We start from the raw sequence: 25,714 nt of genomic DNA on the forward strand, positions 1-25,714 counted from the left end.
CTTTACTACCATCTGATTCTAGTTTCCAGCTCTTTGTTATCCTATCTATTTCTCTAACCTCCCTTCCTTATAATTTCTCCCTTTACCTGTCTCTCAACTTTTCACACTTTATGTTGCATGTTCTATCACCGTCTGGCCCCTCTCCCAGTTTATTTCCCCCTTAATTTATATAAAATTTAGGGATACAGATTGGTAACAGACCCTTCCAGACCACAACACCAATTACATCCATGCAACCACTTAACCTGCTAACCCGCATCTCTTTATATACTGTATGTAACTTTATTCATTCTGTCTTAGCCTTGATAAAAGGTTCACACCTGAAACATTGACTGACCTGCTGAGTTCCTCCAGAATTTCTTTCTTTCTTTGAGATTCCAACATCTGCACCAATTTTCTTTTGAAAGAAATCTTTTATTGTTGAATGTAAAAAAAATTAAATTTAGACATTCAGCACAGTAATAGGCTATTTTGACCCACAAGTCTGTGTGGCCCAATTTACACCCTACTAACCTACACCCCCAATACATTTTGAATGGTGGGAGGAAAGCAAAGCACTCAGAGGAAACCCATGAATTCACGGGGAGAAAATAGAAACTCCTTATGGACAGTGTGGGATTCAAACTCCACTCCAGATTGCTGGAGCTATAAAGGCGTTGCACTAACTGCTATGCCAACCATGCTGTGTAAAAATATCACACATAAAAAGAACAGTTTATTCCTCAAGTATTTTATTTGGAACCACTGTCTGTTAGTATCACAAATGTAACATTTTCCTGAGAGAAGACAGTCAGTTTTCAAAATAAATTTTGTGTTAAGATTGGGTTTTAATCTGCATATCAAACCTGCCAAACACTTCATTTGCTGTGGTCTGTATGGATTTTGTACCATAAACTTTAAAAAGTCAAGTTTCAGACAAAAAAAAATCAACTTTTTTTTATAGTGGCTTCAAAGGTACATTCTGTATTGTCCAGCATTTAATTTCAGGATTATTCACATCATTTATGAAAATTATAAATGTTCCAAGGAATTTATCCAAAAGCAAAAATGTGTAACCCACAGTCCATCTCATTTCTCATTGTAGCAGGAATGGCAAGTCATCTTAATTTATGACTTGTTCTTTTAAAAAGAGCAAGCAAGATTTCATATTTTCAAAAAGGTGACACATTATGCAATCAACATAAATTCACACAAACCCTTTACACTAGATTGAAGTGTACAACAATATTTAATTTGCATCGTGTCCCTCATTTAATTTTATTGTGCATACAGTATATATTATCTATCAAATAAAAATAGGTGAAATGTTCAAAAATTAAAAGGAAATTCAGGGAAAAAAATTCCACCTGGAATAAAGATTATAAAAACATTTAAACGTGTCAGCAAGGGTTGTGCCTTCATAAACCAAGCAGTATTAAGCAATTTCAGTCAATGCAAAGTGAAATCAATAACGACAGCATTTGGCACAAACAGTATGTATGACTGAAGCAAGCTTCGCACAGAGCACTTGTTTCGGATGATGATGTTGAATCAGAAACTAGTCAGAAAGTGCATACAGCATGTACATTACTAAAAAAATTTAACTTCACCTCACTAACCTAAATACAATTCAATGGTTTAGCTGTAATTGGGTTAATTCATTAACTCAGAAACAAAGCTGTCTGCAAAAACAAAATGTTTTAAATAAAAATATACAAAAGCTTACAGAATTTCTTTCTTTCTTGGCATCTTTTAAAAAAAAAACTTGCAAGAACTAATGTAGAAACATTTTTAAGCCTATGAATTGCTATCTGCAACAAAAACAGCAAAACTGCTAAGTCTTCATGCACCAGCCCTTGGCTACTGAAATAACCAATCATTTCAGTTTTCCCTTGTTCTAGTCCACATTCCAAGTGTTTTCAGATTCAACTCCAAAATTTCTCATGGAAGGCAGACTCCATCTCTTTGACACCAATTTACTTTTTGCCAAAGCCATTACTCATTCTACATTTACCAGAGAGTTTTTTACGTTTTGTGGCACCTTTGTCTGTTGTATTCACATTGGATACCTCACAGTTTCCATCGCCTAATTTAGAAAAAAGATTTTGTGAATGAAACAAAATGGAAGATTAAATTCTAAAACATTTCCTTGAACCAAGTGTTAAATATCTCATTTATAGATGGCAAAATTGCTGTTCAGAATGCTGTATATTCTCTGTCAATCATTCTCATTTCAGTTACTAATTTACATTTATCAGTATTAAAAGTAGTTTAGACATTTAAAATACACGAAGAGTAAATTTATTAGTTTGTTTTGTAAAAACAAACTTATGAAAGCAGTTTTAAAAAACACCAATAAAAGAACAAGAAGGCGATTGGTTGAAAGCATTTTAATGAGCTAGCTTTTTACAGGCTCAGGGTGAATATTTTAATCCAGAACTGACATTTGTCTAACTTGCTTTACAACTTTAATCAGGAAGTATTTAATTTTAAACAGTTTCATATTCCAACTATGAAGCTATCAATACACTGTCATGAATAACCACTTTATAATTTAGTTGGTTTGTTCCATCAACTAATAGTTTAAAAATTAATCCTTTGAATATGCAGCCCTAATACAATGAAATTTCTTCATATTCTATCCAACTGTCCGGTTAATAAGTTAGATCAGAACTAAACTTTTTTCCTCAAAAGTGTCAATATCACAACTAATTTCAAACTCCATCATTATCAATGCAAAGAAAAAATTATTGAGAATCCCAGAACCACTAAGGCAGTCATTCTCAACTATTTTCAGCTATGGACCCCTTAGGTTTCTGCTCAAAGTTTACAGGCTCCCTTCCCTGTGAGCAGTCAACTTTTGGTTTCTTCCGTAGTTCTCTCCTACCAACTACATAATGAATATTCATGCTACACGAGATGAAAACAAGTCCTTTGCTTAAATGTGCTGTGGCCCCCGTTAAGAATGGCTGCTGTAAAGAACACTATTCAAGGCAATGAGTTGAGGTTTCAATGTATGAGATATATTCTGGATTGTTGAGGATGGGAGGTGAATAGGTAAATAAAGACCATCAGGCTAGTAAGCTGAGGAAAGATGGAGAAGCTTCAAAGCAATACAAGAAAATGGACCCTTTTTTCCAACTATTCTTAAAATAGTCATAATTTTATTGTCATCAATCCAACATGTGTTAGAGATGTCAAGGCACCAAAAAAATATCAAAGACTGAACTTCATATTGGCACCAAGGCCCTGAAAAAATATGCATAAAGGACAGATTTTAAACTGCTGAGTGCTCTTCTTTCATCACTCCCACTGTTATGCAAAGGAAATGCTTGGCTGCATTTTGTATTACTGGAGCCCGTACAATGATTCGGTTTGGTGACTGGATCAGCATTGTATTTTATTACTGATGAGTAATGACCATCCAGGTCCATTGTATAATAACATGCTATGTTATGGTATTAGTTCAGTCTGTGTTGACTTTTCAGTAACTGGAATCATTCAAGGATCCAGTAGCTTGGGATCAGGGTTCCCCAATGATCAAGTTAAAAGTGATGGCCTCAATTTCAGAGCCTCAGGGTTAAGGAATAGTCCAAAGTGAGGTTTAACTTTTGTAAAACATGTTGGTTCAGTGTAAAAAGGTCACCTCTTGCTTTTATTACTTTCTTTGAGTGGGAATCTGAATCCCTCTTCCCTGTATCATGTATATCTATTTCCACTAAAAAACAAATGCAATATGGAAAATAAATAATGAAATTAATTAGACTTAATAGATGATCTATTTACCACACATTTACAATGATGTTGGTTCTAACTTTGTGGTAAAATCGACAGCACAACTATCAGTACTCAATAGGATTTTAAAGTGGATTCAACTATAACATTTGACATTCACAAACATGCTCTTAAATGGGAAGTCAGGAAATCAATGTCAATTTTTTCTGCTCCTCCACAAGCTTTTGCAACATTGGTATAATTTGGAAAGATTCCATGTATTATAGCAGATTGTTGTGGTTCCAAGCAAGTAAAATAAAATAAAGCTAGGCCCTTCAAAAGAAAGTGAATTTGTAATGATGCGACAAACTTAATTATTACTTAAGATATCTACATTATTTTTACTTTTAAAAGTATGGAGTCTCACCCCTTTGGGTTTAAAATATTGATTTTTATTCCCTCTTTCTCCTTGTTATATTTTTATTTTTCGTGAGAAGAAATTCAGTGGGATGTTGCCTGGAATGGAGGCTTTTATTTGTAAGGAGATTGGATAGGCTGGATTATTTCTCACTGGAACTCAGAAGGCTGAGTGGTGACCTTACAGAGATTTATAAAATTATGATTATAGATAGGATAGGTGGTCATTCTTTTTCTGAAAGAGGGGGTGTTCAAAACCAAAGAGTATTTTTCCAGGCCGTTTTAGACATGCCTATCAAAACTCAGGTTTCAGAAGTGGGCAAACCTTTGAAGTTCTGGCCAAGTCTGATTTAGCTCATTTGTCCCCTCATTTTGATGTGCCCTTTTCCACTATCATTTGGCATAAAGCATTTTAATGGCAGGTTTTGGGGAAAATTATGAACTGAGCTGTGTGTTAGTTATTGAGACCCAATTTTCTGTTATAGCCATTCCTGGCACCGTCAAGCAGAAAAAGAAGCCTTAAACATAAATGTACAGAAAAGTGATATTGTGGGAAAAAAACATGCAAGTTTAAAAACATCAAACTTTCTATATTGTTTATTTTAGGTACAAAATTCCTGATATTTGTACTTTTTTTTTAAAAGAAGTATCAATACATAATACTGCAATTATCTAGGATAGAGTTGAAGGCTGAAGGTACAAAATATAAACTTACAAAAATTGCAGTTTTAAAAAATTCAAAAGATAATTATCTTGCACATTATTTCAACTGCAGCAGAGAATGGGTTCTTCAATGTCCTGTTTTGAAGCAATCATTATTACTTTAACAAAGTGTCCCAATGATGCTTCATCTGGCACTTTTCCATATTATCCCATACCTCCTCAGCCAAGATGAGAAAGTCTGTGGATTTGAATTCTAAACATAACTATGTTCTCCACATCAAGACTGAATTATTAAGAGATGCTAAATAGGCTAGGACTTTCTCCCTGGAGTGTGGAAGGCCAAGGAGGGACTGAGGTTTAGAAAATCATGATGGACATATATAAGGTTTATAGTCATAGCTTTATCTCCCATAGCAAGCAAATCTTAAACTAGAGAGCACAGATTTAAGGTGAAAGACTTAATAAGGACACAAGGGTGGTAGGTTTACAGAACAAGTGGCCAGATGAAATGATAGAATGGTTTCTTTCATAAAGAAGTTTAGACAGGTACATTAGAGGGAAATGAGCTGAACTCAGTAAATGGGACTAACTTGGTTGGCATGGACAAAATGGACTGAAGATCTATTTCTGCAATGTAGAATCCTATTACTCTCACATGGTCTGTTGCATTTTTACTGCAAAAATACTATTCCTCTGCTGTGCTACTTTGATCATATCGTGGCATCATATGATTAATATAGGAAGAGTTCTTTAATGTACCGAATTCCTTTCAGTCAACAAAAGTTTTAATAATAAAATTGATACGATGTGAGCTAAACACTCTTTAATGGAAAAATATTGATAGTAGTTTTAGCAAGTGATCAATGGTAGGTTCATGTCAGGCTAATGAGAATGTTTTAGTAAAGGTCTGCGATTAGATAAATTTCAACTTGCTTTTGTATATTTAGCATTATCTGTAGCGAAAAAATGTATTGCTAGTACGTGGAAAGATACGAATATGATTGATATTAATAGATGGCATAATGAGATGAAACATTGTTTAATAATGGAAAAAATCACATATGTTTCGCATGATAACTATAGTTTATTTATTAATAAGTGGTTGTTATATTCAGAATATTTACATTTTGATTTACATTGATTAGATCTTAATATGTATGCTTAATTTTTCTTTAATTTTTTTTTCTCTTTATGGCTCTCCTTAGGAGAGTTGGCTGAAGGGGGGGGGGAAGGTTTCCTTTTTTTTCTTTTATATATAAAATATAGCGTTCATGCTTAGTTTATTGTTATATATGTTACTTATTATCTATTTTGAATGAATAAATAAAGTTTAAAAAATGGTAGGTTCATGACACAAACAGCTGTGGTCATTATTAACCTCCCCACTAATAGAGATAACTAGAAAGAGTAATTTCAAAGTTATTGAAATGCACAAACCTTTAGCAAATGTGTCACTAGGCAGTGGTGAGAAATCATCGCAGTTAGCTCCCTCTTCACATTCACATTCTGAAAGGGACTGAAACATAGAAAACATTGAACAGTTAAGTCATTACAAGTCACACAACTGGATTTTATTTTGTAATTTAGAGATACAGCATGGTACAAGCTCTTCTGGCTCACAAGCCCTTGCCACACAAATACATCCAAGTGACCAATTAACCTACCAGCCCTGTATGTCTTTGGAAAGTGGAAGGAAACTGGAGCACCCAGAGGAAATTCACAGAGATATACAAACACTTTACAGACGGTGCTGGATTTGAACCCAAGTTGCTTGCACTGTAATAGCTTTGTGCTAACCACTACACTAATCGTGCTGCTCTAATCCATAGCCAGTATTTTGCAAACACATGAATTAAAATGTTGGGTGAAAATAATTTACAGCAAAGAAATGGGCTGATTATCCCAAATGGTCCTTGTTTATTTTCTTCACAAGTATATTTTGCATTCAACTTAGCAGTGTTCCACAGTTAAACCTTTTTGATTCGCAATAGAATGAATAATGGAGGTAAAATTCCCACAGAATCCAAAGCTGTTTTTATTGGGAGATATTAGAGGGGTCAAACCTAAATTGAAATTGAATATATATCAAGTGAAATTTGTTCAAATTGCCTTAGCCATAGCTAGAAAATGTATCACAATTTGGAAATGATATTGATTTGGGATTTGATTGTTTGCATGCATAAGTTAGGAGTTGTATACCAATTAAAAAAAAGTTATAATAAATGAAATAGGAATCAAACGTTTTGGAAAATATGGACCCCATATTAACAGAGTGTGAGTATTAAAATTTTAATGAATCTCAGACATATTTTCTCTCTCTCTCCCTCTCCCTTCTGAAGAGATACTCCTGTTGTGGTTCTCCTGGTCTTTATCCTTTTCTTTTGTGTAGTATGGAGTTGGAGGGAGAAGGGTGGGGGTGAGATAGTAGGGAGTTTTTCTTTTCCTCTTTTTTTATATACATAGACACACATATATTTAGAATAAATTGCTTATTTAGTAGTTTGAAATAAAGTATTCAAAAAAATGGTGTTAAAGTTAAACACCACTAGAATTAGATTAGCACTGAGAAAACTATAATTCCTTTTGCCCATGTCCTTTTTTTGCCAGCTCCTTCCTGATTTACAAAAGTTTCAATGAGTTCAGTTTTTGTGCAACTCATCCAAATAAGTTTCTTTTTTGTGTAATTACAGATTTCAGTTTAATGTAAACTATATTGTTCACATCCTGTTCCTCTGTTAACTGCAGCTCCAAGTTGAAGAGCAGAAATAGAAGAGAAAACCTACTAAGGAAAGCTTCAGTTATATTTTCCTTGATTTGTCTATAGCAGACATTTCAGATTTCAGATATATTGTCAGAGTACATACATCGCATACAATCCTGAGATTCTTTTTCCCTGCTGAAGAATTACCACTAATTGGAAGTGCAATACAAAAAAAAACTTTATACAGCATATACATGTAAACAAATAAAGAACTGTAAATAGATAACAAATGTAAACAATACAGAGAGAATAAAAAAGAACATAAATTAAGTGCAAAAGTAAGAGTCCTTAAGATTGAGTTTGTCGTTGATGGTGGAGGGCAGCAGTTGTTCCTGAACTTGGTGGTGCAAGTCTTGTGGCACCTATATCTTTTTCCTAATGGCAGCAGTGAGAACAGAGTATGTGCTAGTTGGTGTGGGTCTTTGATGACAGCTCTGCTCTCAGACAGCAACATTCCCTGTAGATGTACTCAGTAGTGGGGAGGGTTTTTCCTGTGATGTCCTGGGCTATGTCCACTACCTTTTGGAGGGCTTTAGGCTCAGGGGTATCAATATCCCCATACCATACAATATGCAGCACACTTTCCACCACACCTCTGTAGAAATTTGCCAGGATTTCTGGTGTCTTACCAATTCTCCCTAAACTCCTGGGAAAGTAGAGGCGCTGATGTGCTTTATTCACGATGCAACTGGTGTGTTGGATCCAGGAAAGATCCTCTGAGATAGCGACTCTCAAGAACTTAAAACTTCACCATCTCCACCTTTGATTCCCTTAATGATCGCTGGATCGTATACCTCTTACTTTCCTTTCCTGGTCAACAATCAGCTCCTTAGATTTGGTGGCATTGAGTGCAAGGTTGTTGTTGGTGCACCATTCAGCCAAGTTTTTCATTTCCATCCTGTCTGCTGGACTTATCCCCTTCCTTCAAACAACCCACTAACATGACATCATCAGCAAATTTGTAAATTATGTTATTGATGTCGTACTGAACCACACAGTTGTAGGTGTAAAGTGAGTAGAGCAGGGGGCTAAGAACATAGCCCTGTGGTACTCTGGTACTGATGGAGATTATGGAGAAGCTCTTACCAATCTTCTTTTTTAATATTTTATTTAAGCTCGTACAGCCATATACAGTGTCATGCCATCAATGGCAGTTCACATTCAAATATACACATATTCATTTTCTTCATGACTTTTCATAAAAGCCCGTGTCTCTACGAACCTACCTCCCCCACACATAAAACAAGACAACTCACTCAAACTTCAACCAAGAACAACAACACTTTAACAGCAGCAAAGTAAATAATAAACAAGAGGCTGGGATTGTCGCAGCTCAGTAGACAGCCTCTAGGCCAATATTCGTTCCTGATTTCCCTTGATTGGGATCAGTGTGAAAGAGGGAAAGCCATAGCAAGGAACGGGGAAACCAATCACTGCCATGCACTTATGTCGTGACAGATATATAGCTGCCAGATCTTAAGAAAGGTACCGTATTTATTTCTCAGGTCACAAGTTATTTTCTCCAGGGGAACGGAGCTCTGCATTTCCTTATTCCATCATTCGATACTAAGACTAGAGTTGGACTTCTAAGTTTCCGCAATGCACTTCCTGGCCACTGCCAATGTGATCAACACAAATTAGATTTGAAATTTGGACAGCTTCATTGTAAGCCTTATGTTTCCCAACAGGAACAACTCTGGGTCCTGCGGGAATCGTTTACCTATGATTTTCTCTAGGACTTGGTCTAGTTCTGCCCAAAAGGGCCTCACCTTGGCACATGACCAGGTTACATGCATAAACGTCCTAGTCGTCATGCCGCATCTGAAAAATTGGGATGAGAGATCTGGTTTTGACCTGTTTATTTTCTGCAGCGTTAGATAAAGCTGGTGCAAGAAATTGTACTGCACCAACCTGTACCTTGCATTGATGACCATGGTCATGCTGTGCCGGCATAACTCGGACCAGCATTCCTCATCAATTACAATACCCAAGTCTGACTCCCATCTTTCTCTCAATCTATGGAGTCCCAATTTGGGTCCATCTGACTGGAGCAGGAAATACATTGCAGAAATGAATTTCTTTCCACTCCCCCTTAGAATCATGGTCTCCATGGCACTGCACCGAGGTAGGATCCACCGTAAAAAATATCTTATTTGAAGATAGCAGTGGAATGTCTGATTTGGCAAGACATATTTATTTTTGAGTTGCTCAAATGAAATTAATTGCCCTGCCCTTAACAGTCCTCTATGCAGCTGATGCCATTATGGTGCCAAGTGTCCAAGATCTTGTTACCTACCGTTAATGGTATTAATTTATTAGGAGTTGGGGATATCACCACTTTCAAATATTGGTTAATTTGTTCCAGATATTAATGTTTTAATATGGGGCTGCCCTCCTTTCCTGACAGCAATTTAGCGTTCCAAGTTCTCTGCCATCCTCTTACCCACCAGGTGCAGATCAATTTGTGCCCAGGATGGTACACCTCCTCTCTGGAAGAGAGAGGTGATGTATCTCGACCAGGCTGCTTCATAATATTTTTTAAAGTCTGGCATCTCACCTGGACTGTAGTCCCATGTTAACTTTTCCATAGAGACCCTTGCCACCTTACCATTCCAGAGAAACATTCTGACCTTGTGTAGAAGCTGTTTGAAGAAACCCTGGGGCAACAGCACAGGCAATGACTGAAAAACATACTGGAATCTTGGCAACACATTCATTTTGATGCAGTTAACCTTGCCCACTAATGCTATGGGCAGGGACATCCATCTATTTAAATCCTCCACGACCCTCTCCAGCAAGGGGTGTAATTTAACTTGTATAAATTGTTCAAATTGCCATCAATATCAACTCCTAAGTATTATAACCCCTCCTGTGGCCACTTTAAAATCATTATTTTATTTAAGTTGACTATAATTCTCCTCGGTGAGTGGCATCATCTCACTTTTTCCCCAATTGATCTTATAGCTGGAGAGTTTCCCATAGCCCTCCAATACCACATGCAAAGAAGTCGCAGGGTCTGTCAGATATATCAGCACGTCATCATCAAATAAGTTGATTTTGTGATCCTCCTTGCTCACTCTATAACCTTTAATGTCTGGATCTAGCGAATGGCCTCAGCCAGTGGTTCCATCGCTAGCACCCTAGAGCTGGTACCATTGTCTATTAGATCTGGCAAGTGAGAAAGCTGAAGAGATTTGTCCATTGGTTGTAACCTTTGCCTTGGGCACGTGGTTTAGCGCCCTAATGTAATTTCAATAAGTTGACCCTAACCCCACCTTCTTCAGCACTTTAAATAAAAATTCCCACTCCAGTCTATCAAAAGCCTGTTCTGCATCCAAGGAAACAGCTAACCCCTTCTCATTTCTGATTTGTGCTAGATGCATTATACTCAACAGTCTGCCAAAGTTATCCGTTGCTTGCCTCTCCTGCACAAAACCTATCTGGTCTTTGTTTATTAATTTCAGTAAATGCAATGCCTGTCTGTTTGCCAAGACCTTGGCAAGGACCTTTAATTAGTACTCAGCAGGGAAATTGGTCTATAAGAAGGCACAAAAGTGGATCTTTACCCTGCTTTAAGATCGTCATAACAATCACCATTGTTTTTTTAAATTTTTTATTTTTCACACTATGAACCAAAATACACACAAACATTTCCCTCTTGAATATAAAGTGTAATTTTCTCCCCTTTTTCCCCACTTCCTTCCCACCCCCCTCCCTACCCACTAAACGTTCAAAATATACATTACTATAAACCCATTAAACAATGTCATCACACAATGAAAATAAATAAGAAAATTGTATCATCTACTTTACACATTGGGTCAGTTCATTTCGTCGTCTTCTCATTCTATCATTTTAGGGGGTGGAGGTCCGTGGTAGGCCCTCTCTGTTATGTTCCATGTACGGTTCCCAAATTTGTTCGAATACTGTGACTTTTTTCCCAATGGAATACATTTATTAATTTCTATGTACCATTGCTGTACTCTCAGGCTCTCTTCTGATTTCTAGATTGACATTATACATTTTTTTGCTACAGCTAAGGCTATCATAATAAATCTTTTTTTGTGCTTCATCCAAGTTGAGGCTTAATTCTTTACTTCTTATATTACTTAGAAGAAAGATCTCTGGATTTTTTGGTATGTTGCATTTTGTGATTTTATTTAATACCTGATTTTTGCTACACAAAAATTTTTCCATTTTCTCACATGCCCAAATTGCATGTACTGTTGTCCCCGTTTCCTTCTTACAGTGAAAACATCTATCTGATACTGTTGGGTCCCATTTATTTAACTTTTGGGGCGTGATATATAGCCTGTGTAACCAATTATATGATGAAATCTCATTGTCGATCCTTGCATCTGATGAAATGGTACAGCCGAGATAGGTAAACTGGTTGACCGTTTTGAGTTTTGTGTGCAAGGATCGACAATGAGATAGACAACAGACTCGCCAAGGCAAATAGCGCCTTTGGAAGACTACACAAAAGAGTCTGGAAAAACAACCAACTGAAAAACCTCACAAAGATAAGCGTATACAGAGCCGTTGTCATACCCACACTCCTGTTCGGCTCCGAATCATGGGTCCTCTACCGGCACCACCTACGGCTCCTAGAACACTTCCACCAGCGTTGTCTCCGCTCCATCCTCAACATCCATTGGAGCGCTTACATCCCTAACGTCGAAGTACTCGAGATGGCAGAGGTCGACAGCATCGAGTCCACGCTGCTGAAGATCCAGCTGCGCTGGGTGTTTCACGTCTCCAGAATGGAGGACCATTGCCTTCCCAAGATCGTGTTATATGGCGAGCTCTCCACTGGCCACCGTGACAGAGGTGCACCAAAGAAAAGGTACAAGGACTGCCTAAAGAAATCTCTTGGTGCCTGCCACATTGACCACCGCCAGTGGGCTGATATCGCCTCAAACCGTGCATCTTGGCGCCTCACAGTTTGGCGGGCAGCAACCTCCTTTGAAGAAGACCGCAGAGCCCACCTCACTGACAAAAGGCAAAGGAGGAAAAACCCAACACCCAACCCCAACCAACAAATTTTCCCCTGCAGCCACTGCAACCGTGTCTGCCTGTCCCGCATCGGACTTGTCAGCCACAAACGAGCCTGCAGCTGACGTGGACTTTTACCCCCTCCATAAATCTTCGTCCACGAAGCCAAGCCAAAGAAAAAGAACCAATTATATTGTATCATGCGTAACCTCGTGTTTATTGTATTTCTCATAGTTCCGGAGCATAGCTTTTCCCATTTTTCATTTTTTATTTTTATGTTTAGATCTTGTTCCCGCTTTTGTTTGGGCATCAAGGAAAAAGGACAAACAAATTACATATAACCCAACAGAGATCAATGAAAACTTCCAGGAATTCTACGAGCAATTATACCGAACTGAGAATGAAGGGAAAGAAGACAAAATAGACGAGCTTCTAGCTAAAATTGAACTACCGAAATTGCAAGAAGAGGAGCAAAACAAATTGATAAAACCATTTGAAATAGAGGAAATACAGGATATATTAAAAAAGCTACCGAACAATAAAATGCCTGGAGAGGACGGACTCCCAATAGAATTCTATAAAACATTTAAAGACTTATTAATTCCCCCTCTTCTGGAAGTAATGAACCAGATTGAAGAAACAAAAAACATGCCAGATTCATGTAAAACAGCAATAATTACAGTAATACCAAAAACGGAGAAAGATCCACTAACACCAGCATTATATAGACCAATATCTCTACTTAACTCAGATTTTAAGATAATAGCAAAACTATTAGCAAACAGATTTGCAAAAATAGTAAAACAAGATCAAACTGGATTTATTAAGAAAAGACGAACAACGGACAATATCTGTAAATTCATTAACTTAATCCATGCAGTACAAGGAAATAAGACGCCAACAGTGGCGGTTGCTTTAGACACAGAGAAAGCCTTTGACAGGGTAGAATGGAATTATTTATTCAAAGTACTACAGAGGTTCAACCTACCAGAGAAATACATTAATTGGATTAAAGCATTATATAAGGAACCACTGGCTAAGGTGACAGTAAATGGATATATAATCGAACCAATTTAAATTAAGCAGATCAACTAGGCAGGGATGTCCACTATCTCCCTCACTGTTCACTTTAGCTATAGAACCCTTGGCAGAACTGATAACAGAAAATAATCCCTCATCTCTGACTCTATGACCCTCATGATTGCCATGAGCGCTGTCCCAGTCAACCACCTCCACATCCTCATCGGAGTTCATTAATCCCGAACTCACACTGGCTCTGCTCGAGCCTGCTGCTCCCTGACTCGACGCACTGCTAACGGACCCTGGCCGTCGGGAAGACTGCTGCTTGGCACACAAACTCATGAGCTGCAACAGAGAGGCAGCTGTCCTCCCGTGCTCCTGTTCACCTGCTCCAATGTTCTTACTGCCTTCTCTGCCAGTCGGGACAGTTCCTCTGCTCCTGACACAGCCCATTTGTGGAACTCCCGTTGGTGCTGAGGTCCGGGGGTGGGGGGAGGGTGCTGCGTCCTCCTCGATGGCTCTCAGGTCGTCACCACCATTACTTCCAACACGAGGCACCTCCACTTGCTTCGGATCTCTGTTTGGCCACCCATTTCCTCGCTGTATTTTTGCTTTCTTTGTTGATTGAAGCTTCCTCATCCTCTTGTATTCAGACAGGATTTTTTTTTTCTTTTTTTGTCCTGGATTTTAGATTTTTAATGCTGTTTTCTGGTCTAGGTCTGGGAGCTTTTAGGATCTGGAACCTCCTAGACTCTCACCATCACGTGACCTTAGTTCTTACCAATCTTCACTGACTATGGTCTGGAGGTGAAGAAATCTATGATCCACTTACACAGTGGGGTGTTAACTCCTCGGTCTTGGAGTTTGCTGGTCAGTTTTGGGGGGATGATGGTGTTAAATGGTAAACTGTAGTTGATAAACAGAATCCTGCTATATGCATCTTTGCTGTCCAGGTGTTCCAGGGCTTTATGTAGAGCAAGTGAGATGGCATCTACCTGTTATACAATAGGCAAGGTTGATGTGCCCTCATTTTAATCTTAAAATTAAGCACCTTTGAACATAGTTTCCAAGCAAACTGTCATGAATGACACAAAAAAGAATAAGAAATTATTTCTGATGCAGTGGAACTTTTGTGAAAGATTCAACCCTCTCCCCAATACCAGAAAGGGCAGCAGTAAGTGGTACTGATAGATGACTTGGTTAAGGATGAGAAAGGTGATTTTTCCCACTCCATTCCATAAACAAAACTGACATACTAGAGCTTTTCCTCTAGACTTGCACCTGCCAGAGTTCAGCTATCTCAGAATAAGCCTGTGACTTTACCAGAGATTGCTATGGTTATTCACAATGTTCTAAATATACAATCAAAGGCACCAAGAAATTTCATTAGATGCAACTTCTCCAAATGTAAAACAGTTGTTTTAAAACATGAAGGAAAATGAATCTTGTTAAATTTACCTTTTCACGTTGCCCAGTATGTTCAGCATACCACACCATTCCAGCAAGACAAAGGAAGGTAATGAAAGCCTGAAATAAATGTCGAACAAAATAGTCTTTAATCTTTTGCTGGCCCAAATTATGCACAATTTTAAAAAAATTATGCAAAATGTTTTCATTCACTCATTTTCAATATTTAAGGTGACAGAGAACTACAACTACTGGGATCTTTCTTAATTATAGAAATCATTTTCATCTACATCCCATTTTAAATAGAAAAATTGTTACACTCTAAATACATTATTCTGGTTTATATACACTATATCATGATAATTAAAATCAGTCCATTCATCCACAAACCAGTTAGTAACAAAAATGCCCAGAAATTGGTAATGGAACAATAAAGTATTGGTTAAGGTGGATCCAAGTAAGTTTGCAGGCTTTCCTCTTCAGGATTCAGAAAAACGAGGCTCAAGATGTTTTGCTTAATAGTTGTCGCAAGAAAATCCTGTAAGCCATTTCTGAATCAGGTAAGAGAATGAAGTTAAAAATCAACATTTTGGGGGTGGGATGGAAATAACCAGTGTAGTGTTGGGGCTTCTCAAAGTCAAGCCATGTCAAGAGGCTTAAATTCGCATTAAAATGCAACACCGTGGTACAGCAATTACAGGTTGCACAGAGATCCAATGTTCAATTCTGACGATATGGATTCTGCAAATTGTAATTTTGGGACCACTGCTGAAAGAGTAGGAGCAAGGAACTCAGGAGAGCTGTGAGTGTCAAAAACCAACTGGAGATGAGTGCATTTGAAAAGGGAGCAGAGGGCAAGTTAAGGGTTAAACAGAACAGTGATTGGTGGGTGGAGCAAGAAAGACATGGGGTAGTGACAAATAAAAAGCGGGGTAACTCAAGTAGAGCGGCCAGTGAGTGAGTGGCTCAGGGTAAGAGTGGGACTTGGAGGCTTTGGCTCATGATGCTTCTGTGCGCTGAGGACAACCTAGATTCCAGTGAGGTAAGGCCAGGTAAGATCTCTGAATTTAAATTAGGAAAAATTAATGAAGACAGCAGCTAGGGCAGTGGATTGCTCAGATTGCAGAAAGCAAGAAATCTTGGACAGAACAATTGTCCTTGATAACTACACCAGCAAGAGGTGCATCCAGCTGCAGCTCCTGGAAGACTAAGTTAGGGAACTGAAGGTGGAGCTGGATGAACTCCAGATCTTTTAGGAGGCAGAGTCAGTGATAGAGAGGAGCTTCAAGAAAACAGTCACCTCCAAAAGTCAGGAGGCAGATAACTGGATGACTCTTATGAGAGGGAAGGGGAATAAGCAGACAGTGTAGAGCACCCCGGTGGCAGTTTCCCTCAACAATAAATTTTGGATACTGGAGTGGGGGTATATGATCTACCAAGGAAACGCGGTGGTGGTCACGTCTCTGGCTCGGAAGGGAAGAGGAGAGGAGAGCTATGGTGATTGGAGATTTGTTGGTTAAGCAAGCAGTTTGGTGGTTGGGTGAATGATATTGAGGCTCCCAGATGGTATGATGCCTCCTAGGTACCAGGGATGTCTCTGATCAAGTTCACATCATTCTGGAGGTGGAGGGTGAGCAGCCATATGTTGTGCTCCATATGGGGACCAATGACATAGATAGGAGTAGTGATGAGGTCCTGAAGAGGGAATTATAGGGAGATAGGAAAGAGGTTCAAACAAGGACCTCAACAGTGGTAACCCTGGATCGCTGTCTGTGCCACGCTCCAGAGGGTAGGAATGGGAAGTTGTGGCAGATGAATGCAGGGAGCAGGGGTTCAGATTTGTGAGTCATTGGAATCTCTTATGGGCTGCACCTGAACTGGAAAGGGACCAATATCCTGGCGGGCAGGTTTACTGGAGCTGTTGGGGAGGGTTTAAACTAATTTGGCAGGGGGTACATGAGTGCAGAGAATAGGGCAGAAGGGCAAAAGCATGATGCTATATGCTCTGAGTATGTGAAGAAGGACAGGCAGGGGACAAAACATAAATGTAGCCAGTTAGAGGGTTTAAAATGGATCTATTTCAAAACTAGGAGAATTAAGAATAATGGGATGAACTTAAGAGCACAGATCAGTACGAGGAATTATTAAGTTGTGGCCGTTACAGAGTTGGAGGAAGGGCAGGATTGGGAATAGGATGGGGGAGTAGCATTACTGGTCACTGATAGTATCGTGACTAAAGGGAGGATGCTGCAGAGGGAGGGTCCACTGAGTCAATGTTGAAAGAAGTGAAAAATAGGAAGGGAGCAATCACTGTGGTTGGAGTAGTCTTAAGGCCCCAAAAACTCTCAGGATACCAATTAGCAGATAAGCAGACATATGATGGAATGGTGCAGGAAATGTAGTTATGGGTAATTTCAACTTCCCTAATATTGACTTGCACTTCCTGACTGCGAGGGATAGATGGGGCTACATTCAAGGATTCCTGAAATTGTATGTGAACTAACGATGAGAGGAAAGGCTAATGAACCTGATCAGGTGGCTGACTTGGTGGGGGAGCATTTTGGTGAGTGACCACAACTCCCTGAGCTTTAGCATAGCTATGGACAAGGATAAAAGTAGTCAAATGGAAAATTGTTTAATTTGGAAAGGGCTAATTATGATGGGATAAAGCAGAAACTAGCAAGAGTAAATTGGAAACAGATGTTCAAGGATGAAAGCAGAGGAAATAGGATTCTGTGTTGGGTTGAAAAGTGGCAGATGGAGTTCAATCTGGATTAGTGTAAGGTGATGCATTTTGGAAGGACAAATCAGAAGGCTGACTACAGGATTATTGGTTGATTACTTAAGAGTGTGGATGAACAAAGGGGCTTTGGGGTCCAAATCCATTTATCCCTCAAGGTCATTGCATAGGTTGATAGGATAATTAAGAAGGCCGATGGAATTCTGGACTTCATTAATAGAGGGATTAAGTTAAAGAGTAGAGAGGTAATGTTGCAACTCTACAAATCTCTGGTAAGACCACAATTCTAGTTCCATCATTACAGGAAGGATGTGGAAGCTATGGAGAGGGTGCAGAGGAGATTTACCAGGATGTTAACAGGATTGGAAAAAAAGTCTTAAGAGGCAAAGTTAGCAGAGCTGGAACTTTTTTCATTAGCATGTAGAAGGACAAGAGGAGACTTAATAGAGGTCTACAAGTTATGAGAAACATAGATAGGGTGGACAGTCCAGTGCCTGTTTCCCAGGGCAGGAATGGCAAACACCAGAGGACTCGAGTACAAAGTGAAGGGAGGGAAGTCTAGGAGAGACAACTTAACGCAGAGAGTTGTGGGTGTTTGCAAACCCTTGCCATGGGTGGTGTAAAAAAAACCACAAAATGCTGGAAAAATTCAGCAGATCAGTTTCCTTTATGTAGTAAACATAAAGGACACTACTTTGCTACATAAAGGACACTGTTTGACCTACTGAGTTTCTCCAGCATTTTGTGTTTTTACTTCAACCATGGTGTCCACAGAATTTTGTGTTTTACTTCTTGCCAGGGATGGTGGTGGAGGCTGAAACATTAGGGTCATTTAAGAGACTCTTAGACAGGCACATGGATGGAAGAAAAATAGAGGGTTACAGGGTAGGGAGGGTTTAGTACATTTTTTTAAGGAATATATAGGTCGGCACAACATTGAGGGCCAAAGGGCCTGCACTGTGCTGTAGTGTTCTATGTCTGTGTCAAATGCTCCCCAAGATTCTCTAATTTCCACACAAACTTCAAAGTGCTAGGAGAGGCAGCCTCATTAAGACATAGATTGATAGATTTTTGGAAAGTAAGAGAATTAAGAGTCTTGGGCAGCTCCATTTACCTGCCTAAAAAATGGAGCAGCCTCCACAGCCAGATAAGCCAAATTGGATTCAGAGCAGGCTCAAAGGGCCAGATGGCCTACTCCTGTTATTTCTTGTGTTCTTGTGCTGGAAGATTAAATCACAACTGTAAATGAACCATGGATAGGAGGAGAATTAGGAAAATGGATGGGCATCAAGAGAAGCAGGTTGCAGAGAGAAGGGGAACAATGATCAGTGTGCTCTGACAGTCTGTCTAAATACAATGGGCCAAATAGCTCCTTCTGTAACCCACAGAAATATGAAAGTATGCACAAAAGAATCTGCTAGGTGTGTTCCCTGAGCCACACTTCACAAAATAGTTTCTGTTCAGGTTCATGCTCTCTTAAGTAATACTGAAGCAAGTCTCACTTGTATAGCAATGGCCTGAACCACACCAAGCCTCCAGTCAGGGAGGCAATCATCTCCTATCACTCTTTGGCTTCTCACACAAAGCCAGTGACTGATCCAATTTATCTCATCGTGAATATCGTGTGACTGTACCTTGACCAACCTTCATGTTGGATCTTGTCAAAGGCCTAACTAAAGTCCACGTGGACAACGTACACTGTCTTTCCTTCATCAACTTTCCTGGTAACCTCATGGAAAAACATTATTAGGATTGGTTAGACATGACCCACGTCACACAAAGACAGGTTGATGATATCTAATCAGTTCCTGTATGTATAGTTATATATCTGGTCTCTTATAATATCTTGAAACAAACTCGCCTGTGATGAATGTCAATATCACCAGCCTAGAATTTTCTGGATTATTCTTAGAGCCTTTCTAAAACAGAACAACATCAGCTAGTGTCCAATCCTTCAGCACCTCACTCATGGCCAAGGAAGTTTTAAATACCTCTGTTGGGCCCTCTGCAATTTCTACACAACCCTCCCTCAAGATCCAAGGAATATCTTGCCAAATCCTGGAAATGTTACCTCCTTTATTTGCCTCAAGACAGGAAGCACCTCCTCCTCTGTAATCTGCAAAGGGCCCATGACCTCACTTTTATACTGTCCATTTCCTGAAGTAAATACTGTTCAAAAATCAATTTACAATCTCCCCCATTTCTTCTAGCTCTACACATAGTTGACCACTGTGATCTTCAAGAGGATCAATCATTCCTTGCGATGCTTTTTGCTCTTAATATATCTGTGGAAGGCCTTGGGATTTTACTTCACCTTGTCTGCCAGAGCAACCTCATGCCTTCTTTTAGCCATCCTGATTTCCTTTACAAGTGTGCTTTTGCATTTCATTTACTCAAGTCTGTCATTTTTTCCTTGCTGTCTATATTTGCTATACACCTCCTCCTTCTTCACCAGGGCCTTAATATCTCTCAAAAAACCAAGGTTGCCAATACCTGTTAATCTTGCCTTTAATAATGACAGGAACACACAAACTCTATACCAGGGGTCGCCAACCTTTTTTTTTTAATTTAGACATACACCACAGTAATAGGCCATTTCAGCCCACAAATACATGCATGTAGGTTAATTGGGTGGCTCAGACTCGTGGGCCGAAATGCCTATTACCGTGCTGTATGTCTAAATTAAAAGTTTGGCCACCCCTGCTCTACTCAAATCTTCACCTTTGAAGGCCCCCTCCATACTTGCCAAATCCTTCTTGATACCCTCAAAATTGGTCTTTCATTAATTTAGAATTGAAATCTGAGGGCAAGACTTATCCTTTTACATAAAGGTCTTGAAACTAATGGCATTCTTATCACTCGATCCCACTGACACACAATTCCCTATGTGAGATCCAGTTTTACACTCTCTCTGGTTGGGAATTCCATATATTAAGGAAACTTTCCTGAACACATCTGACAAACTCTAACACATACAGGCCTTTTATAATATGAGTTCCATTTAATATATCGAAAGTTTTAAAAACCTCCTACTTTCATAAACTTGTGCAACTGACTCCAATCTCTCTACAAATTTTCTCCTCCAATTCCTCCTGACTATTGGGTGCTGTACAAGATGATCCTATTAATGCAGTCATTGCTTTCCCATACCTCAGTTCTGACAAGCCCTTTCGTTTGTCCTGTCTGAGCACTGCTATGACATTTTCCCAGACTAGCAATGCCACCTCTCCACCTTTCATTCTCCCTCTCTACAAAACATTTTAAACCACAAAACTCCAAAAAAATATGCTGCCAGTCCTACCCCTCCTGCCACCAGGTCTCCCCAATGTTCACAATTCCACGTGGTGATTCATCCACGAAGCTCATCCGTTATTCCTACTTAACTCATTGTATTGAATAGACGCAACTCAGAACACTATTCACTGCATGTCTTTTATACATGCTGAACAACATCTTTCTCCATAACCATTCTACTATGTGGTCTGGTTCCCATTCCTCTGCAACCCATTAAACATTCCCACAATGTTCTGTTTTTATTTCAGATTGCTACTGTTTGACCTCTTTTTGTGCCTTACTTATATATTTAGTGAGTGAAATACTTGTATATTTTATTCTTACAAAATGTAATGGGCACTATTTACAATGTCTTGAACCTCATGAGGATGTTGACTATATTGACAGACCTGAAGAGGAAGTGGTGGAGGTGGCTATAATCATAACATTTAAAATACATTTGGACAGTGCATGGACAGTAAAATTACTCTTAGATAAATGGGATTAGCTCATGTAGACAATGAAGATTTTAAGCAATGGTTTGTCTGGATTGAATTTAAACATGGAAAAAAAAATCATAATTCTTGGTATAATCCAGGGCTGTCATATTTTAAAAATAACTTCACTATTTATGTTAGATCTGTTCATTCCTCACCATCATCCACTCCAAAAATCAAACTCTGCAGTTCCAATGATTTGAGAAACATCTTTACTAATTCTTTAGCTAAGTGATAGAAAGAGCACAGGATTGAATTCCTATCGTGATGTTATCTTTTGGAATTGATTTAATAAACTGTGCTTTAAACTAGAGAATAATTGATAACTGAATAAGAAATGTCCTGCATTGCACTTTACAACTGTTGCTAGTTGTTTGTTCCAAAAATACAAAATAAAATTGTAAAGTCATTGACATTATTTCCTCAAATTATATTAAACCTTGAAAGGGATATTTACTCTTTGCATGGTAAACCACTACATCAGTTAAAATAACGCCATTTTCCATTAATAACAAAATTTGCTCCAAAGGTAATTGTATCTGCAAAAGCAAATATTAAAAGAAACTTAATTTAATGAAAATCTGTTTCCCCTTAATTATATTAAATGCTAAATTAATCTTTATCAATTATTTTATATATTATCCACCAGACTGAAATAACTGGTGCTAATCCTAACAAGACACATCTACCAAGTTACAAACAGAACCCAAAACCTCAACAATTATATTAATATTAGAACATCACAATGCTCTTTAATACAAGACCAAAGCCCAACCTGAATGAATGTTATTTATTTTCTGCAGCAGATATCATAATTTGTCCCATGTGTAGACAAAAATAAGAAGGAATTCAAAACAAGATATTATGGAAAAAAAATCATTGATCTGCTAGTGTGCGGTTTTAGTAAGTCACTCCCAATAGGGGGAGCCATAGGTGTTAATCAGGGCCTTGGTTGCCAATCCATTCCCAAGATTAAAGATAGCCTTTGGGGTCATGGTATAACAATGAACTTATTTGATCAATAATAATCAATTATTAATAAATCAATTCTCTTACCATGCAAAGAAGCCAAAGGATGACATACCATCCCACAGTTTTGGAGAACAGATCTTGACCAGACTTGATGCACACTATTGCTTCCAGAAAGGAAATGGCACTGTTAACATTTTTTAAAAAGAAAGTTAGACAGATCTCATCAACACAGTCTAAGACACAGCCAGGTTTGCAGTCTAATACTTTTGGGATTAAATTGCACATTTCAGGTATCACTTTAATTAAATAAACAAGCTCCAAAAATAAATGAATACATCAAATAGTGTTTATGGTGAATCAAAAAAATGGGATTACTTAATAGGGGTTGGAAATGTATTGGGGTGGGTTTACACACAGGAACCATGTCAAAATTTAGGAGAACTAGCATGTAGAGTTTTGTGGATGTTATATACAAGTTCTTTTGTGTAACCAATAAATGTAAATAGCAATCAGGAAAGAAAAAAGGCCAACAGGTGAGATGGTTGTAAATGATGGCTACAATGCTTTGAAGGCTCCTGAAAAGGAACAGAAACGAAGAAGTAGTGGATGGTTCTTTGTTGATTGACCTTAGACCAGCAGAATCACAAATGACAACGAGGAAGCGTACAGGAGGGAGATAGATCAGCTCGATGAATGGTGTAACAACAACCTTGCGCTCAACGTCAGCAAAACCAAGGAGATGATTGTGGACTTCAGGAGGAAGTCAGAGGAACATAACCCAGTTCTCATTGTAGTGGAGAGGGTCAAGAATTTCAAATTCCTGGGTGTCAGTATCTCTGAGGATCTGTCCTGGAACCGCCATGTTGATGCAATTACAAAGAAGGCTCACCAGCGACTATATTTTGTGAGGTGTCTGAGGCAGTTTGGTATGTCACCGAAGACTCTCGTAAACTTATACAGATGTACTGTGGAGAACATTCTGGCTAGTTGCAACATTGCCTGGTACGGAGGCGCCAACTGTCAGAAGGTTGTTAAATTGGCCTGTGACTTCACAGGCACCAGACTTGACTCTATCAAGGATATCTACATGAGACAGTGACTTAAAAAAGCAGCCTCTATCATCAAAGACCCCACCACCCAGGCCATGCCCTCTTCATTCTGCTGCATCGGGGAAAAGGTACAGGAAACTAAAGATGAGCGCTCAACGGCATAAGGACAGCTTCTTCCCCGCTGCCATCAGATTCCTGAGTAATCAATGAACCAGACACTGCCTGACTTTTCATGCATTATTATTGTTATTATTTTATTTTTTTTATAGTCATGTTGTAAGATGGTTATAATATGAATGTTTACACTCTGACGCTGCTGCAAAACCCCCGAATTTCATGACTTGTTCATTTCAATAAATCCGGATTCTGAGAATCTACATTTTGGAAACAAATTAGCAGGATGATAGTTAACGTAAGACATAGAAAAGTAGTTAGATAAGAAAAAACTAATGTCTTTAATCCCCAAATCCAGCGAATATGTCCCTTCTGAAAACTTGCTACACCCACAACACATTATAAACCATTAGTGCCTGGGATGTACAATTAAGACAATTCCTGTATACATGTCCTATAACTCAAATTTAATTTGTCAACTGTAATGCAAAATCAAGTCGTCATTAGCAGCAGATTGAATTGTGAGAGTTGAATATGGGGAAACATAAGAAATAGGAGCAGGAGAAGGCCATTTGGCCCATCAAGCCCTGCTCCACCATTCAATAAGATCATGGCAGATCTATCTGAACATTGACTCAACTCCAACTACTGAAATTCATCAAATTATCTGTTACAATTCAAGTTAATCAGAACAATAATTACATCTGCATTTAAAGTGAAACTGATACAACCATAAACCAGACTAGATAAAATCTTAATTGCTTGTATTGATGGGAAGGCTTCAAAATTAATTTTAGGGCCCCAAGGAGTGTAATGGAGCATCTTCAAATGCAGATTCATAGTTCTTTAAAGATGGCAGCGCAGGTAGACAGCAGTGTCGAAAATGTTTGGAGCACCTGCTTACATGAGTCGAGCCAATGAAGACAAGTGCTGGGACATCATATTGAAGCTATACAAGATGTTGGTGAGGGAACATTTGGAATATTCTGTTCTGTTTTGGCCACCCAGCTGTAGGAAGGATGTTATACAAGGATGTTATTTGGTCACCTAGTTATAGGAAGGAATACAGAAAAGATTTATGAAACTGATGCCAGAATTAGGGAAGTTGAGTTATTGTAAGAGATTGGAGAAACTAGGCCCATTTTCCTTAGTGTTAGAAGTTAAGAGGGGATCCTATTGAGATCCATACAATCACAAAGGGCATTGATAAGGTGAATGTGGTAGTCTGTTTCTTAGAGTGGGAGAATCTAAAATGAAAGGGCATAACTATGAGGTGAGGGTGTGGGATTTAGAAACTACATGCAGGGACAGTTTTTTCATTCAAGAGGATGGTGGATAAATGGAATGAGCTGCCAGACAAAATGGCAGAGGGAGGTATGTTACCTTGCTTTAAAAAAAAATCATGGATAACTACATGGATAGGAGGGGATTGGAAGGATATGGGCCTAATGCAGGCAAGTGGGATTAAAGCAAGAGGGGATGGACAAACTGGGCCTGTATAATCACACTGATCTTATTTACCGTTTATGGCATTGAAACTTTAGGATAATTGCACTCATTTAATATCCAATAGAATTCTGATGTGATACCCATTAAGTCACAAGAGAATATTTATAAAAGTTTTTACAGCCAATAAGATAATTTTGCATTGCAGCATCAGAAACATTCCAGCTATTTGCACACAAGGTTTCACAAAGAACAAATTATAATGCTTAATTATTCTATTTCAATTATGCTGGATGTAGTAATAAATACTGAACTGGAAAGAGGTGATTTCTTTCTTCAACTAGTTTCATGTATTTCTTTTACATCCACTTGAGAAAGAGAACTTGATTTATGCCTCATTTAGAAGATTGCAAATCTCAGGATACTATTCAATCCAACTAACTGCCAGCAAAAAAAAAACTTTATTCTCAAATCCCTGACAAAATTATATGTCTCAGAGAAGCAAGGAAATTGGACTGAACGGTTGATGAATCCAACATTTCATAATATTTCTGAATACATAAGGAATTGTCGGTGTCTTCATTTTTTTCTCAAGATACCTTGCAAATGAACAGACCAAATACAGTAAAACCTTGTTAGAACACGGGAGTTGGGATCCAAGATTTCA

General features: G+C 38.5%; 1 protein-coding gene across 5 annotated transcripts in view; it reads right to left on the reverse strand.

Annotated features, from left to right (window-relative positions):
* Positions 1–714: 714 nt before the first annotated feature.
* LOC138755573 (phosphatidylserine synthase 1) overlaps positions 715–25,714 on the reverse strand; it is a 45,363-nt gene continuing 20,363 nt past the window's right edge. For 2 of the 5 annotated variants that reach the window (XM_069921798.1, XM_069921800.1), the window contains exons 10-13: positions 22,523–22,622; positions 15,008–15,076; positions 6,211–6,289; positions 715–2,065 (exon numbers count right to left, since the gene is read on the reverse strand). In XM_069921798.1, the coding sequence (XP_069777899.1) occupies positions 1,956–2,065; positions 6,211–6,289; positions 15,008–15,076; positions 22,523–22,622 (358 nt within the window). In that variant the 3' untranslated portion in view covers positions 715–1,955. Of the gene's footprint in view, positions 2,066–6,210; positions 6,290–15,007; positions 15,077–18,810; positions 18,917–22,522; positions 22,623–25,714 lie in introns of those variants that run through there. The other 3 variants (XM_069921801.1, XM_069921799.1, XM_069921802.1) reach the window with 3 other exon arrangements.

This window comes from Narcine bancroftii, chromosome 2 (genome assembly GCF_036971445.1).
Source record: "Narcine bancroftii isolate sNarBan1 chromosome 2, sNarBan1.hap1, whole genome shotgun sequence".
NCBI classification, from domain to species: Eukaryota; Metazoa; Chordata; class Chondrichthyes; order Torpediniformes; family Narcinidae; genus Narcine; species Narcine bancroftii.